General features: G+C 42.8%; 1 protein-coding gene across 4 annotated transcripts in view; it reads left to right on the top strand.

The window, feature by feature from the left end:
- The window catches only part of ADAMTSL3 (ADAMTS like 3), a 381800-nt gene that overhangs the window by 61885 nt on the left and 305561 nt on the right, over window positions 1–14354 (top strand). For all 4 annotated transcript variants that reach the window (XM_042242633.1, XM_060408762.1, XM_027957113.2 and 1 more), the window contains exon 3: window positions 4402–4521. In XM_042242633.1, coding sequence (XP_042098567.1) covers window positions 4402–4521 — 120 coding nt within the window. The remainder of the gene's footprint in view (window positions 1–4401; window positions 4522–14354) is intronic.

Raw genomic sequence — 14354 nt, 5'->3', positions numbered from 1 at the left:
CAGCATCAGCTCCCACAGGACTGAAAATTGACTTGGGAGGAAGGATTTTGATCAAGAGAGGTGAATGTAAAATCAGTCCATCAGTGACACAGGGTGTGATGTGAGCCTAGAGAGAATCTGGTCTAGCTCAGGGGCTGAAAAGAAAAGTGAAAGTGTTAGTTACTCAGTCATGTCCGACTCTTTGAGACCTCATGGACTTAGCCCGCCAGGCTCCTCTGTCCATGGGATTCTCCAGGCAAGAATACTGGAGTGGGTAGCCATTCCCTTCTCCAGGGGATCTTCTCGACCCTGGGATCAAACCTGGGTCTCCTCCACTGCAGGCAGATATTTTACTGTCTGAGCCATCAGGGAAGCCCTAGTCCAGGAACTGGTAGCCTTTAATTCCCACACAATGGGTTTGGCGAGAAATTTCGCCCCCTACTGCATGGCTCAGGTAGTGTCCATCAGTCTTAGACTCTCACTGAATCACACCAGACATCTCCATGGGGAACACAGACATGACGGAGACACAGCCCTCACTCAGCCTTCTGGAACTGCCTCCACAATGCTGCACTGAGATGCCTTTGGGGAGAGGCAGAAGCCTGGAATAGGAATACAGTGAACAAAATGTAAGGCAAACACATATCATTTTACCCAATCGAATTTCCAAAAAAAAAAAAAAAGGCTCCTTGGAGCTTAAGAAATGTTTGTAGTTGTTGTTAATAGCATAGAAGAAGCACAGCAGACAAATACTCTGATTACAGAGGCTTAGGACAGTCCCCCTTGCTGCAGAAAGCAGCCACTTGGGAGTACATGTAGCAGCATGTTTTTTTCAGTGGTGGGGCAGCTTCAGAGGAGCCCAGGAAGGAGAGCCAGCTTGGAGGTGAGACGGCTGAAGGGAGCTGAGGTGGGGAGGGTTGGAGAAGATGATGGGGATAAACGGATGATGATCTTGGAACCAGGCATTCCTGGGACTTAGTATGTGCGTGTGTGTTAACACTTTAGTCATGTCCGACCCTTTGCGACCCCACCAGGCTTCCCTGTCCTTCACTGTCTCCTGGAGTTTATTCAAACTTACGTCCAATGAGTCGGTGATGCCATCCAACCATCTCATCCTCTGTCTCCTTCCCTCTCCTTTGGCCTTCAGTCTTTCCCAGCACCAGGGTCTTTTTGCAGTGAGTCGGCTCTTTGCATCAGGTGGCCAAAGTGTTGGAGCTTCAGCTTCATCATCAGTCCTTCCAATGAATATTCAAGGTTGATTTCCTTTAGGATTGAGTGGTTTGATCTCCTTGCCATCCAAGAGAATCTCAAAAGCCTTCTCTAACACCCCACTTCTTATATAAAGTTAAACAACCCTCTCCCAACTTTATTTGCATATCCCTTGTTTATTTACTTTGTAGCACTTAGAGCTTTAATTATCACATTTAGAAATTTGTTTGCTTTTTTAAAAAACCCATCTCTTCCACTAGAGTATAACCTCCATGAAAAGAGACACCTTATCTTTCTTGTATGTCGTTGTATCCAAAGCACTCAGAACAGTTTTAGGCGTATAGTAGGTGCTCAATAAATATGTGTTGGCTGTATGGTCAACTAAAAATAAGCATCATACAGGATTGTAGTTTTTAGTTGCTAAATTATGTCCAACTCTTTTGAGACCCCCATGGACCGTAGCCCATGAGGCTCCTCTGTCCTTAGGATTGTCCCTCCTCTTGTCCCAGGCAAGAATACTGGAAGGGGTTGCCATTTCCTTCTCCAGGAGATCTCCTCAACCCAGGGATCCAACCCTCATTTCCTTCGTCCTCTGCACCTCAGGGGGATTCTGTACTGCTGAGGCATCTGAGAAGCCCGTTATACAGGGAGGCTTTGTGTATTTAGGGAGCTAGTTTTGGGTGATCATCTTAGGCTGCTCCCAGCCCCCCGCCTTTGGTGAAATGACCTAACTTTGTCTTTGCACATGATTGCTAACAGGTTTCATCACTGGCTCCTGCTCTGTGCTGTTTGGCAAGCATCTTAACTCTCAGAGCCTTAGTTCACTCATTTCTAAATTTAGGAGTTTGACCTAGATGACTTCTAAGGCCTCTTCAGGCATTTTAAACTATGATTCTATGATCTCTGAAGCGAAGAGAGGCAGGTAACATTTATTGATCTTTGCTGAGCATTTTGGTTATCAGCTTCCATGAATTATCTTAAGATAGAATCCATTATTTTCTAGTAGTTATATAAAATTTGGCCCTGAGGTTTACCTAGATGTGTTTTTATTTTGGTGAGAAAAACAATACTTTTACAAATACTCAAGCTTTCTAGGAAATACAGAAATGAATTTTACCATCAAATTCACCTTTGATTTTCATATGCAAGTTTTTATTCCCATCTCAGTTTTTTTATTATTTTTTCCAGATATGATCCAGAAATCTGTATGCATATTTCCTCAGTGAATTCTTAACCAGATGAACGTCAGTATTTGGAAATTACTACACAGATTGTTGGAGATTGGAGGGGAACAAAAGGAGGAGGAAAATATATTTGTTTGAGTTTCTACACGATAAGGAACATAAGCTAGATGAGAAGTCTACTCCTAGTAATTCATCTAGTCCTCAAAAGTGATTTTTAAAGATTTATTTTTAATTGGGGGTATAGTTGTTTTACAATATAGTGCTTATACTGTATAGTACAGTGGATCAGCTATGTGTGTGTTAGTGGCTCAGTTGTGTCCGACTCGCTGAGACCCCGTGGACTATAGCCACACAGGCGCCTCTGTCCGTGGACTTCTCCAGGCAAGAGTACTGGAGTGTGTTGCCATTCCCTCTCCAAGGGATCTTTCTGACCTGTATATCAAGCCTGGGTCTCCTACATTGCAGGCAGACTCATTTGAGTGCTTTGTTACCATTTGAGCCACTAGGGAAGCTCAAATCAGCTATACATATATATATCCTCTCCTTTTTGGGTTTCCTTCCCATTTAGGTCACCACAAAGCATTGAGTAGAGTTCCCTGTGCTATGCAGTAGGTTTTCATTAGGTATCTATTTTATGCATGGTATCAATAATGTGTATATGTCAATCCCAATCTCCAATTCATCCCACCCTCCTTTCCCTGCTTCGTGTCCAAAAGTTTGTTCTCTGTGTCTATGTCTTTCTGTTTTACAAATAAGGTCATCTATACCATTTTTCTAGATTCCATAAATATGCATTAATGTACTGTATTTGCTTTTCTCTCTCTGAGTTCAGTCTGTAAGACTGTCTCTAGGTCCATTCACGTCTCTGGATGGCACAGTTTTGTTCCTTTTTATGGCTGAGTAATACTCCATTGTGTATATGTACCATATCTTCTTTGTCCATTCCTCTGTCGATGGACATCTAGGTTGCTTGCATGTGCTGGCTACTGTAAATAGTGCTGCTGTGAATACTGGGGAGCACGTATCTTTTTGAATTATGGTGGGGTTGCTGGGTTATATGGAAGATTTACCCATGGGTTTTAAGGAATCTCCATAATGGATCTATCAGTTTACATTCCCACCAACAGTGCAAGAGGGTTCCCTTTTCTCCACACCCTCTCCAGCTTTTATTTGTAGAAGTCTAATAAATACAATTTAAAGTCAGAACAGTGGCTCACAAAGCAGAAGGTAATCAGCTGTAGTTAAGTGTCTTCTCTTTTTCCCACACTAATGAATACTGAGGGGTGACAAGCTTTAATACAAGGAAGACTTTTTACTTTTTCTGATATTTCACATAGAGCTCCGTGGAACACTGCTAACAGGTGTTGGGGTCTTCTTTTCTTTGTAGGGGCTGTGGCTTTAGCGTCCCTTCCTTTTCGTCCCAGGGCCACTTTAGGAACCATGTCCAGCAGACATATTCTGTGCCCTAAACAGATAACTAACGAGAAGCTACTGTATAGCTCAGAGAATTCTGCTCAGTGTTCTATGGTGATCTAAATAAGAAGGAACTCAAAACAAGAGAGGATATATGCACTTCTGTTACAGGATGGAAAAAATAAGTGTGTTTCTTACTCCTTCACCAAACAATCACAACAGAAAGAAAGTAGGTTGTTTCCATGTCTTGGCTATTGTAAATAGGCACTTCCCCTTTCTTGGTGAAACCTTTCGTGGTTGGATTCTTGTGGACTCACCCTTTTCAGAGACTGCCTATTGGGAGTCCTTTGTTATTGTTGTGTAATTGTTAAGTTGTGTCTGACCCTTTTGCAACTTCATGGACTATAGACTGCCAGGCTCCTCTGTCTATGGGATTTTCCAGGCAGGAATAATGGAATTGGTTGCCATTTCCTTCTCCAAGGAATTTTCCTGAGCCAGGGATCTAACCTGCATCTCCCACATTGGCAGGCAGATTCTTTACCACTGAGCCACCAGGGAAGCCCACTGGGGGTCCTTACTGAGGTCTTATTTGTAACTAAGCAATCTTGCCTTTCAGACCACAGCAGAGAAGTCTCCTGGGGCCTACTTCCTTCCTGAGTTTGCACTTTCCCCTCAGGGGAGTTTTCTGGAGGACACGACCGGGGAGCAGTTCCTCACGTATCGCTATGACGACCAGGTAAGAGCCTCACTGGAGAGCCTATTTTTGGCTCTGCCATATGCCAGTTGCAGGAAACAGTTTCTCAAAAATAGCTTCAAAATCTTTCTATTTCCTCCTCAGCACAACTAGTACAATAGACCCGTGACATCAGGAAGGACCCTGAAACCCTGGGCTGCCCATGCTTGCGAGTAGCTTCCTGCTCAGGGTGTGGCTCCTGCTCTGGTTGTGGCATTGGCTTGAGAGACACGGTCTCTGATTTTCATCGGAAATATTTAAATATTAAGATAAATATTTAAATTTGTTCAATTTAGCTATTGCTAAATTCATCATGTGATTCTGAAATTATCTAAAAGTTCTGTTTTCGGATTAAGCTTTGCTTTCATTGCCCTCTGAGCTCTTATTTAAATTTTTTTGACCAGTACCAAAACTTACCTTTATCAAGCCCATTTTCCAGAAAGGAAAACAGATGCCTGCCTCTCTGTGAGTGTGCTTGTGTGCACATGGGTGTGTGTTTAAATCGCTGCACAAAACCCCACTGGAGAGCAAGACTTGAGCTTGGCTGAGATGCAGAGAGCAAAACTGCACCCTCGGTACTATGCCTTCTCATTCTAAATTTACACTGATGCCTTGTTGTTGTTGTTTAGTTGCTAAGTCATGTCCGACTCTTTTGTGGCCCCTCAGACTGTAGTCCCCCAGGCTCCTCTGTCCATGGGGATTTCCCAGACAAGAACGCTGGAGTGGGTTGCCATTTCCTTCTCCAGGGCATCTTTCCAACCCAGGGATTGAACCCCCATCTCCTGCACTGGCAGGCGGATTATTTACTACTGATCCACCTGGGAAGTCATTTTCATAATATAGACCTCAGTTAACGCTTTGGGCCCGGTTGCTAAGAGGGGCTAAACCATCAAGCTGCTTTCTGCCCTTTCTCCTGGATGGATTTTTAGAGGCTCTATGATTTGTTGTTGTTGTTCAGTCACTAAATCGTGACTTACTCTTTGCAACCCCCTGGACTGCAGCACACCCGGCTTCCCTGTCTTTCACTGTCTCCTGGAGTTTGCTGAAACTTACGTCCACTGAGTCAGTGATGCCATCCAACCATCTCATCCTCTGTCGCCCTCTTCTTCTCCTGTCCCCAACCTTTCCCAACATTAGAGTCTTTCCCAGTGAGTCAGCTCTTCGTGTCAGGTGGCCAGAGTGTTGGAGCTTCAGCTATGATTTATGTCTCCTTTTAATCGAGAAATTAATGATTTAATAGGTTTTCATAGGAAAGCTTCAGAGAAACTAAATGAGGAGCCAGTAAAGAATAGAAGAGGATGTCTAGAAAATCACGAGCTTTGTGTTTTTTAATTAAAGAGTGGTTAATGCTTTCTCCAGCTTCTACAGATAAATTATATTTAATATCATAACAATATAAAAGCTATCTGAAGAGGAAACTAAGCCCCTTCAGTCTTTCCAAAAAGCCTAAGGCAGACCTTAAAAGCATGTGGCACACAGTGGAAATTCTGTCCTAGGACATAGTGTTCTGGAGGGCCCAGTGGATAGCCTATGAAAACATTCTGTGTTGTTCCCACTGTGTTTCTTTTCACTGAAGGAACAAAGTCAAACTATAACAGGCCAATAATAGCACCTACCCTCTGCTATTAAAGGCAAAAAAAAAAAAAAAAAAAAAGGGCATTTTTACCAAACTAGGTGTATCTGTTGAATGAATCTCAAGAATGTAATCAACTAGAGAATTGTTAACCTATCGGCCCAAGCCTGGATCCTCTTTCCTCTTCATGCTGAGTTTGCACACTGCACTGTAATATCAGAGAAAAGTTAGATAAAATATTCCTCGGTTTGAAAATTTCCCCCTTCATGCAACATACCATCAAATGTGATGAAAAGTTAAGAACATAGACTTAGGAGTCACACTGCTTTGGTTTGAATTTCATTTCTGATATTTTACTTGCTGTGTGACTTTGGACAAGTTACTTCACTTCTCTGTGCCTTAGTTTTGTCATCTGTGAGATATATGATGGTATTGGTCAACCTCACGGAAATGTTTTAAGAATTAAAGGAGATAATTCAAGTAATTCCTATGTCTGTCTGCACAGGTTCTGATGCATAAAGGTACTTCATGTAGCTATTGTTATTGCTAGTAATATTATTTGTGAAGATTCAATTCGGAGAATCGTAGATACTCTCATGGAAAAGAAAAGGAAGATGCATACTCTCCATTCATATCAAGGGTCTGCACACAATATGTTAAATTCATTGTTTATTAAAGTATAACATATGTATAGTAAATGACATCCATATCTGAAGTGTAGAAGTTGACCAGTTTTTAAATATCTTTATGCAAGAACAGAATGGGAAAGACTAGAGATCTCTTCAAGAAAATTAGAGATACCAAGGGAACATTTCATGCAAAGATGGGCTTGATAAAGGACAGAAATGGTATGGGCCTAACAGAAGCAGAAGATATTAAGAAGAGGTGGCAAGAATACACAGAAGAACTGTACAAAAAGATCTTCACAACCTGGATAATCACAATGGTGTGATCACTCGTCTAGAGCCAGACATCCTGGAATGTGAAGTCAAGTGGGCCTTAGGAAGCATCACTACGAACAAAGCTAGTGGAGGTGATGGAATTCCAGTTGAGCTGTTTCAAATCCTGAAAGATGATGCTGTGAAGGTGCTACACTCAATATGCCAACAAATTTGGAAAACTCAGCAGTGGCCACAGGACTGGAAAAGGTCAGTTTTCATTCCAATCCCAAAGAAAGGCAATGCCAAAGAATGCTCAAACTACTGCACAATTGCACTCATCTCACACGCTAGTAAAGTAATGTTCAAAATTCTCCAAGCCAGGCTTTAGCAATACATGAACCGTGAACTTCCAGATGTTCAAGTTGGTTTTAGAAAAGGCAGAGGAACCAGAGATCAAATTGCCAACATCCTCTGGATCATGGAAAAAGGAAGAGAGTTCCAGAAAAACATCTATTTCTGCTTTATTGACTATGCTAAAGCCTTTGACTGTGTGAATCACAAGAAACGGTGGAAAATTCTGAGAGAGATGGGAATACCAGATCACCTGACCTGCCTCTTAAGAAATCTGTATGTAGGCCAGGAAGCAACAGTTAGAACTGGACATGGAACAACAGACTGGTTCCAACTAGGAAAAGGAGTATGTCAAGGCTGTATATTGTCACCCTGCTTATTTAACTTCTATGCAGAGTACATCATGAGAAACTCTGGACTGGAAGAAACACAAGCTGGAATCACGATTGCTGGGAGAAATATCAATAACCTCAGATATGCAGATGACACCACCCTTATGGCAGAAAGTGAAGAAGAACTAAAAAGCCTCTTGATGAAAGTAAAAGAGGAGAGTGAAAAAGTTGGCTTAAAGCTCAACATTCAGAAAACGAAGATCATGGCATCTGGTCCCATCACTTCATGGCAAGTAGATGGGGAAACAGTAGAAACAGTGTCAGACTTTATTTTTTTGGGCTCCAAAATCACTGCAGATGGTGATTGCAGCCATGAAATTAAAAGACGCTTACTCCTTGGAAGAAAAGTTATGACCAACCTAGATAGCATATTCAAAAGCAGACACATTACTTTGCCGACTAAGGTCCATTTAGTCAAGGCTATGGTTTTTCCCGTAGTCATGTATGGATGTGAGAGTTGGACTGTGAAGAAGTCTGAGCGCCGAAGAATTGATGCTTTTGAGCTGTGGTGTTGGAGAAGACTCTTGAGAGTCCCTTGGACTGCAAGGAGATCCAACCAGTCCATTCTGAAGGAGATCAACCCTGGGATTTCTTTGGAAGGAATGATGCTAAAACTGAAGCTCCAGTACTTTGGCCAGCTCATGTGAAGAGTTGACTCACTGGAAAAGACTTTGATGCTGGGAGGGATTGGGGGCAGGATAAGAAGGGGAAGACTGAGGATGAGATGGCTGGATAGCATCACTGACTCGATGGATGTGAGTCTGAGTGAACTCCGGGAGTTGGTGATGGACAGGGAGGCCTGGCGTGCTGCGATTCATGGGGTCACAAACAGTCGGACACGACTGAGCGACTGAGCGACTGAGCTGAACTGAACTGAACTGATGCCTGTGTAACTACCACCCAGATCCAGCAGTTAAACATTCCCCCACCCCAGGAAGCTCCATGGACCCCTTCTGTATCTCTCACCCAGGAAGTAATCACTAGTCTGACTTCTATCACTGTTATAGGTTCATTTTGGTGTTTATTTTTTCTGTTTTTTTAAAATTGGGATATAATTGCCTTACAATGTTGTGTTAGTTTATGCTGTACAGCAGTGAATCAGTCATATGTATATATGTGCATGCATGCTCAGTTGCTTCAGTCATGTCCAACTCTTTGCGACCCCATGGACAGTAGCCCACCAGACTCCTCTGTCCATGGCATTCTCCAGGCAAGAATACTGGAGTGGGTTGCCATGCCCTCCTCCAGGGGAGCTTCCTGACCCAGGGATTGAACCTGAGTCTCCTGCGTCTCTGGCATTGCAGGTGGATTCTTGACCGCTGAGCCACCAGGGAAGCGCTACATATACATATACTCCCTCTTTTTTGGATTTCCTTCCCATTTAGGTCACTGCGGAGCACTGAGTACAGTTCCCTGTGCTAAACAGTAGGTTCTCATTAGTTATCTATTTTATATGTAGTATCAATAGTATATGTATGTCAATCCCAATCTACCAGTTTATTTCACACTCCTCTTTTCCCACTTAATGTCCATTTGTTTATTCTCCATGTCGCTGTCTCTATTCTCGCCCTGCAAAGAGGTTTATCTATACCATCTTCCTAGATATATATGTTAACATACAATATTTGTCTTTCTCTTTCTGACTTATAACTTCGCTCTGTATAAGAGACTCTAGGTCTGTCTTTACAAATGACCCAGTTTTGATGGGCTCATACAGCACATACTCATCTGTGTTCAACTTCTTTCCCACATTATGATATCTGAGAGAGACAACCAGGTTGCTGGATCCGATGTCTGTACCTTGCGTTCTCTGCAACCAACTGTCTCATCTCAGAGCAGGTGGCAGCATATTGTGTGGCAGGCAGCATCGCTCCTACACAGAAATCCCCAGGTTGCCTCTCAGAGGTTTTCAGGGCAGCCATCCCACTGTCCCAGCAGCCTGAAGCCAGAGTGACAAAGTGCTTATGCTGTGGAGGCTGCTGTCTGGTTCCTGAAGTTGTGGGTCAGGGCTGGGTTCACCAGGAACTTCCGCCTATCAAATACTCATTTGATAAAATGGGAAGTGGGCAGACAGTGTGGATACTTGTTGTCTTCAATGACCCTGTAGAACTTTTTAAAGTGTACTCGATTCTGGTGTATTTTCATGACGACCTTCAGGTCACTCTTCCAATATCCCCTGGATTAGATGTCTGGAAAACTAAGAGCCCTGAGGCCAGTAAAGCCCAGCTGTGATGTAGGCTGTGTTTAATGAGTCACCTAAAAGGCGCCCTATGCGTTATAAGGGGACTGGGGCAGCTTCTAGTGAAGTAGGCCATCCTGAAGCCAACTGGTAGCCATGCGTTTTGGTGCAGGCAGGACTAGCAAGGCAGCCTTTGTCTTGCTTCTGCCACTGATTGGCTTGTAATTTAACAAAGTCATTCAGCATCTTTGGACCTCAGAGTCCTCATTTTTTTAAAAAGGAGTATTTTTGGCTGTGCTGGGTGTTTGTTGCTGTGCAGGCTTTTCTTTAGTTGTCACGAGCAGGGGCTGCTCTCTAGGTGCGGTACACAGCCTTCTCATTGTGGTGGCTTCTTGCTGCAGAGCACTGGGCTCTAGGGCTCTGGCCCAGCAGCTGTGTCACGCGGGCTTAGTTGCCCTGTGGCATGTGGGATCTTCCTGAACCAGGGAAGGAACCCACGTCTCCTGCCTTGGCAGCGGATTCTTTACTATTGAGCCACCAGGAAAGCCCCCTTATTTGTTTTGAAAAACAAAGTGACTGTATTTCATGTTCCAAACTCCTTCCTGTCCTAAATAGTCTACTTTTTGAAACTACAGAAATATTCTACATTACAGAGTGTTAATTGGATGATGGTGATGAGCAAGGCAGTCATGCCAGCAATGCAATAAACTTACTTAGAGAGTCGTAGGATTCTGTAGCTGGTGGAGCCTTTTCTCAAATGCCGCATTTCAAGAGTCAAGGAAACAGACGCTCTGAACATGTAAATGACTTACTCAAGGACACACAGATGTTTATGTGAAAAAAACTGAAACTTATATTCTAAACTTTAGTCTCTCCCACTCTGAGATACACCCAGCTGCTTCTCTTGGAAGACTCATGTCAAAATTATCTCTTTTCCTAAAAATCCAAATTCCACTGTTACAGTGGGCTTCCCTGGTGGCTCAATCAGTAAAGAATTCACCTGCAATGCAGAAGACCTAAGTTTGATCCCTGGGTTGGGAAGATCCCCTGGAGAAAAAAATGACAACCTACTGCAGTATTCTTGCCTGGGAAATCCCATGGACAAAGGAGCCTGGTGGTCTAGAGTCTGTGTAGTTGTAAGAGTTGGACACCACTTAGCAGCTAAATCACCACCACTATACAGTGAATAGGACTTTGGAGACCTTAGCAGATCCAAGGGAATAATTTCAAATTCATGAGCTGCCTCATGAGCTCATTCTTAACTCCCTGAGAATTTGGAATTAACTATTTGTTGTTCAGTTGCTGAGTCGTGTCTGACTCTTTGTAACCTCACGGACTGCAGCACATCAGGCTTCCCTGTCCTTCACTGTCTCCTAGAGTTTGCTCAGACTGATGTCCATCAAGTCGGTGATGCCACCCCACCATCTCATCCTCTCTCGCCCCCTTCTCCTCCTGCCCTCAATTTCCCCCAGAACCAGGGTCTTTTCCAGTGCGTTGGCTCTTGGCATCAGGTGGCCAAAGTATTGGAGCTTAATTAACCTAGGGTAAGTTTTAATGTAAGCTTATGGACATTTGGGAGAGAACCACCTGGATTTTGTGTTGCAGAGGCCCTTTTATATTTTGTTGGTTTTGTGGCTTCAAGGCATGTGGGATCTTAGCTTCCCACCAGGGACAGAACCTGAACCCCCTGCATTGGAAGCATGGAGTCCTAACCACTGGACAGCCAGAGAAGTCCCCTGCAGAGATCCTTTTATACTGTTTATACCCATCATCTCTTCTTCCCTGTCACCATCTGTCACTGACCAATCTGGTATTTTTTTTTGTCTCTTTCTGCCCACATTTAAGTGGATTCAAGATTTTTTTTCAAGTTAAAATCACTGTCACCTATGCTGTCATCTACCACTGCTTTCAGTGACTACTTGATTTCCTAATTCTTATTTTCTCCTGCTGCTTTTTCCTCCTCCTTTAGCTCTTAAAGTCAGACTTCTATCATCTCCTTCCTCCATACCCCCTCTTACCTTAGACAGCATTATTTTCAAAAATTCCATTTCCTTTCCTAAAGTCAAATTCAGAGTCTGATCATTCTACATCTGTAAAACTCTATGATTGTAAAATTCTCTGTTTGTCAAAAATCAGAATAACGTCATCATTGGAGTCAAGTTAACTCTTTGCCTACTTGTATGATTTCTTGTCGCAAAATGCTACTTCAGTTTGTATTTTCTCTACTGTTTCCATCAGCAGAGAGGATGTGTGGCCCTGGAATTATAGATTGACAGAGTTGGAAGGAAGTTTAGGGATTCTGTTTTTTCAGGTGAGGAAGTGGAGCTTTGGAGAGGAACAGTGTCTTACCCAAGATCACACAGTAAAGAAGTAGCAAAGCCAAGTGTCTGTTTTTTGCCCTGCAGCTCAGTTAAGACATTTTTTACTTCTAATCTGTGGGAAGAAGAAGTATGAGAGCAATGTTTGAATGAATTTTTAGTATGCATCGTAACAATAACATGTTAATAATGAACTCTTTGTGGAGTCTTCTTTCTAAACTTCTAAATGTCTCTTTTCTTCAATGATTATGAAAAAACTGGATTTTCATTTTGCTTGTTTGAGTATTGATTTATGTATTCTTTCTAAGGACAAGAAATCTGTTTGCTGCGAGTCCATCTTTCTCAAAGTAACTTCTTCTGAACTTTTCATGAATATCTTGGCCGGGAGCTTCATTGTGGTTAAACTGTTGGCAGGCCTCAGAAATATCACTTGATGTTCCCAAGTTATTCATATAATAGTTTTTAACTTGGGAAGTATATACCAGCTTCTGAAGTTTCCCATGAAGGGAGATAGACACGACCCTTGTACCTATAGGACATTGCCAGTGTCTCTGGGGATCTAAATGGGCAGCTCACATGTTCTCTGCACAGGAGAGTTTTCTTTGTTGTTTCTGGCCTGTGTGTATAATGTTTTTAAGCAGCGAGCCATTTGAGTTTGAATAGTTCATTCCTTTGTTAGTGAGTAATCTTGGTCAAATGTAGTTAGGCTCCTTCAGTATTCCAAAGAATTAGACCACGAGCTTGCTTTCTCATTAGATCAATGCTAGAAGACAGGAACACATTAATTGGAATGACTTGTACTTGATTCCTAATTCAGGCACATTACAGATACATGAATACTGCACACGTAGCCATACGTGCTACTCTGATTCACTTTGGTATACGTGCACTCTGAATTTCATTATCGTGGAGATTTTTGCACATCAGCTCATTCTCAAGCATTAAAGAGAAAGATTGGTTAATGGAGAGTCAGTTGAGCTTTTGAACCATGCAGACATTTTCCTCTTCCAATGCTGTCTTCTTTGACTCATTTTTGGGGTACTAGGTAATTTTTCAAATTACGTTCATCAGGTGAGTTAAATGGTAGATACAAGACGTTGAAGTTCCAAACAGTTTCCAGTGCAGCCCTTGTTGCCTGTGCCCAGATTTCTCTTCTTTCTGAGGTCTGACCTGTCCCTGCCCAGGATGTACTAGGTCTTCAAGCACTTTGAGACTAGGTTACTTCTAATCGCTCTGCTGTGTCATCCTCAGTCCTTGGATGTCCACTGCCTCTTGGACTACCAAAATATCATAAGTAGCCATATAGGATTAATAATAAAACAAGGTAGTGTGTGATGAATACAAAATAAATTATAAAGGCAACAACATAGTGGAATGGAAAAACACACTGGAAGTCAGGAGATCTGAATTCTATCCAAATTCTGATACTCATCAGACCTATGACCTTGAACAAGTCACTTAAATCAGTAGCCTACAAAGTATTGCCTACAGGTCAAAACCTGCCCCGCTCTTAAGTTTTTGTAAATAAAACTCTATTGGCACACACATGCAAAAGCCATTGGGCGTCTCTTCTTTGCTACAAATATAAGTTTCTTTTAAATGAATGTCAGGGTTCACAATCTACTGTGGTCTCTTCTGCTTCAGGCATAACAATGTGAGTGGATTTTAGTGGTGTCTGCTGTCTTGGACCAAGGCAGGGCTAGGGCCAGGAAGCTGGCCTTTCGGGCTTGCTATGAGGATGGGGAGTAAGTGGCAGGTAGAAGACTGGATGTGGCAGGATGGAAGCATGTTATTTCTTTCTCTTGTCAAGGAGGAAGAACAGAGATGGAGAGAGCTATAAGACAAAGGTGAGTGGATTCACTGGCTGGGTGAGAGAGCCATGTCAGGCCAGAAAAGACTTCGCTGACTCTATGCAAGCTGAAGTTGGAAGGGCTAGATGTCCAGGCAATAGTGGAATTTATACCCTATCATGAGGGATTTTAAGCATTATGTTTTGATTGGCTGATTTGGAGTTTGGAAATGTTGTTTTTGGTTGGGCAAGTCCTGGCCTACAGCACAAAAGTACAGGCATGGCTTGCAAAGAGGTTCTTGGGGGGCTAAGGCTCTGGGAGGTTTGGGTCATTCCACGGATGCTTTTGCCTG

Source organism: Ovis aries, unplaced genomic scaffold (genome assembly GCF_016772045.2).
Source record: "Ovis aries strain OAR_USU_Benz2616 breed Rambouillet unplaced genomic scaffold, ARS-UI_Ramb_v3.0 scaffold_85, whole genome shotgun sequence".
Lineage (NCBI taxonomy): Eukaryota > Metazoa > Chordata > Mammalia > Artiodactyla > Bovidae > Ovis > Ovis aries.
Note: the sequence above shows the minus strand (reverse complement) of the source record. Positions and strands in the feature narration are given on the sequence as shown.